The sequence below is a fragment of the Triticum dicoccoides genome, chromosome 7A (assembly GCF_002162155.2).
Source record: "Triticum dicoccoides isolate Atlit2015 ecotype Zavitan chromosome 7A, WEW_v2.0, whole genome shotgun sequence".
Classification (NCBI taxonomy): Eukaryota; Viridiplantae; Streptophyta; class Magnoliopsida; order Poales; family Poaceae; genus Triticum; species Triticum dicoccoides.
In genome coordinates this window covers 13626206-13629920 of record NC_041392.1, presented here as the reverse complement: position 1 = coordinate 13629920, position 3715 = coordinate 13626206, and the positions used below count along the sequence as shown (strand labels likewise).

The 3715-nt window shown below is 54.1% G+C and overlaps 1 protein-coding gene across 1 annotated transcript in view; it reads right to left on the bottom strand.

Moving 5' to 3' along the window:
• The window catches only part of LOC119332853 (F-box protein At1g52495-like), a 31287-nt gene extending 28186 nt beyond the window's left edge, over window positions 1-3101 (bottom strand). Inside the window, exon 1 of the mRNA XM_037605972.1 lies at window positions 2269-3101. Coding sequence (XP_037461869.1) covers window positions 2269-3101 — 833 coding nt within the window. The remainder of the gene's footprint in view (window positions 1-2268) is intronic.
• Window positions 3102-3715: the final 614 nt, after the last annotated feature.

Sequence of the window (3715 nt, the reverse complement as noted above, 5' to 3'; positions counted from 1 at the left end):
CGTCTCCGCTCTCACCTCCGCTCGCCTCCCCTTCCTCAGTTGGCTCCTGTGCCCCGTTGGGCGTCGAGTACATCTCAGTAGTCGCCTGAAAAACAACAGACAAGACAAAAGTCAATCGACCAACTCAAAGAAGACCAATGAAGAAAACAAGATCTCAGTCGGGAGCATAAAGACATACATGGTCCACTCATACGAGTTGTCGAGTGGAATTACCCTCCTGGCTCCTCGGGGGTTGTCCTTGTTCCCTGTGATGCTCGACAACCACCCCTCCAGCATTTCATCGGTGACCTCCTCCGGGTGGATCCTAGTGGTGTCGTCGAGACCCGAATACAGCCACATCGGGTGGTCACGAGCCTGGAGCGGCTGGATGCGCCTCCGAAGGAAGACCTCCAGCAGGTCCATACCAGTCACGCCCTCGCAGACAAGCTCAACCACTCGACCAGCCAACACTTTGACTTGGGCCTTTTCTTCCGGCGTCACTTTCAGAGAAGCAGGTTTTTCAGCTCGGTCGAGAGAGAAAGGGGGAAGACCAGTCGACTGTCTTGGGGTCGCCTGGTCTTGATAGTAAAACCAGGTCGCCTGCCAACCGCGGACCGACTCCGGGAATGTGATAGATGGAAAACAACTCTTTCCTCTCGTCTGGATCGCCAGGCCCCCGCATAGCTAGATCACCTGCGTCCTTTCGTCACTCGACTTGGCCTTCTTGACTGATTGAGAACGGCAGGTAAAAATGTGCTTGAAGAGTCCCCAATGGGGGCGGCAACCCAAGAAACCCTCACACATGGAAATGAAAGCAGCAAGATATACGATGGAGTTGGGAGTGAAGTGGTGGAGCTGCGCTCCGAAGAAGTTCAGAAAGCTCCGGAAAAAAGGATGGGGCGGCAGAGAAAACCCGCGGTCGATATGGGTGGCTAGGAGCACGCACTCACCGGCGCGAGGCTGGGGTTCGATCTCTCTCCCCGGAAGACGCGCAGCTTCGTGGGGAATGACTCCCCCCTCGACCATGTCGTCGAGATCTTCTTGCCGGATCACCGACGGCATCCAGTCGCCCTGGATCCAGCCTCGGGGCAGAGCAGACCTTGAGGAAGATCCGCCCCGAGCAGACCTCTTCCCTTTCCCCTGCGCCGTCGCCTTCTTCGCGCGCTCCAGAGCGGATGTCTTGTCCTTCGCCATCATCGCCGGCAAATCTCGCACGGGCCTGCGGCGCTAGGGTGAGAGTGGAGGTGGCGGAGGAACTTGCGAAGGGAGAGAGGAAGAAGAGAGCACTGTTTGGAAACCCCGAGCCGGCGACTTATAAGAGGCCGCTCCCGAGTGGCTGACTGGTAAGCCCAGGCTATCCAGTCAAATCCCGCAGCAGACGCGCGCGCAGTACGTGGCGAAAAAGGTGGCGCGGGAATCGAGGAGCTTCCGCTTTATTGCTTCCGATTACTGCGACCGCTCCCGTCCCGCGCGCTTCCCGAAATCCGAATCCCGCGACATCCGCGTGCTGCAGAACAACTTGTCAAAACAGAAGACCCCGCTCGCGCCGACACTCGGTATGTCACAAGTAAAGAAATTCACTCGGCGAAAGGCCTGGAATGGATCAAGGCGACTGAAAGAGGTTGATGGCGTCATCCGTGACGATTGATCCAAAACGAGGCACTCATGTAGCCCAAAGAACCAGTCGGAAAGATCCCCAACTCTTTCCCCATTCTAACCTCGATCCATTCGGGGGCTAATGATGAAGCTATGTACCTAGGGTAGGGGCACGGACCTGTCCAAAGAGCCCTACCCGAGGACATCCCTAGAAGAAGTCACCTTTCAATCGACTTGAAGGTATCCCACTCGACGGATTCAAGACACTCGACCATGAAGCTAGCCACTCGACCGCCAGGAGATCTGAAGTCACTCCGCAGGCAAACGGTCGGCTATTAAGTAGTCTTTATGGTCATTATAGCACTTTATTAGGGGCGTTACCAGTAACGCCCAACCTTAAATGTACCTTAAACCCTGCATTACTGAGGGCAAGAGAGGGCCGGTGAACTCTATATAAGCCACCCCCCTCCTCAGTATGAAGGGTTCGCACCCCTGTTATTCACACACGCATAATTCAATCGACCGCCTTCGGGCACCGAGACGTAGGGCTGTTTCTTCCTCCGAGAAGGGCCTGAACTCGTAATCCTCGTGTGCTTACAACTCCTCCATAGCTAAGATCTAGCCTCTCCATACACACCCTCCTACATCACTGTCAGAGTTAAAACCACGACACCGGGCTTAAATTTATTGGGCCCTCGGTACCATGGAGGCCCAGTAATAATATTGAATGACTCGTCTTCGAGGCTAAAGCGGACAAAGCACGGCATGTCTGCAATCTCATCCGGACTCAAGTCTTCATACATGAGCGACTCATGGTCGACTGTCCAGATCAAGGAGCCCTTGAAGAAGGTTGCCGTTTGCATTGCTACGAAACAGAACGGCGGTCGTGTAACCGTCTCACGCCAACAGTCGTCCTTTCGAATGGTGAACACCTCCATCCCAAGAGCATCCTCGGCGAGACACTCGCGGTAGAAGAAGCGAGCGACCTTGTAGGCGTTGGTGCCATGATCCCGTCCGAAGCCAAACGCCTGGTGGCCTTCGGTTCCCCAGCGCCGACCTGATGTGACGATGTTGGGGCTCCAAGGCAGCACGACGGCCTGGCGCGTGGCCGGGTTTAGCACGCGCACGGTATCCTCTGCTGGCAGCATCACAAGCCCGTCGCAGTGCGCGAACCGGTGCCTTGCCCACTTGTCCTCCGCGGGGAACGATGAGGTGTCGTGCAGGAGGGCTGCCACGTCCGGCTTGCTCTCCTCCCACAGGTACAATCCCGGGGCAGAGACCTCGTGGCTGATCGTCCAACTCCAAGGTTCTGCGGCTTCGACGGTGATACGTGGTGTAATGAGTAGGCTGCACGGCTTCTTGTTTTGTTGGTGGAGCCGGTGGAGATGCGCCTGAGAGAAGGATGGATCGTCGGAGATGGTGGTGCGCCAGGCCTTGCAGACGCAGCTTAGACGCAACAGGGACTTTGCGGGCAGCCGGACCAGGATCTCCGACACGATCAGGTCGTGAGGCAGCAGGCTCGTCATCTTGGCTGTAGCTGGTTGACAATCCTCGGATGATTACTTCTCTTCTTCTTTGTGCTAACTGAAACAGCAGGCCGTCGTACCTCTGCCAAGTGCTACATTATGAGCGCTATAACCGCAAGTACTCCTATATACGAGCAGAGACTCAACCGTGTCTAAACCGAGTCGCACACGTGAACCAACTCAAAACTGCAACCTCGAAACTAACTCAAACTTTTTTTTTAAACCGAAACTAACTCAAACTTGCCTCCTGAAATTTGGCATGTCCAGGTTATTGGGCCTACTAATGATTGAAAAAACTAATTTTGTTTACCACAACATGGCAAACGTGGGACCACACGACATATGTGGTAAGCAATCTAAACTACTAAAAAAAATAGACAAACGTCGTAAGCAATCCAAAATAGATGAAAACAAAAAAAAAGCATCACTGTTTTTAAAACAAGTATGAATAGGGTTCATCAATTAGAGTAAGAAAAAGGCTTAAACTCGTCCGACGGGTCGTAGCACCCATGTCGGCCACATCCCTCGCACAATATGTGCTCTCTTCCACACACTTTCTATCTCTTCTGTGTTCCCATATTTACATCGGGGCCATCATCACCGACTGCTGCTGT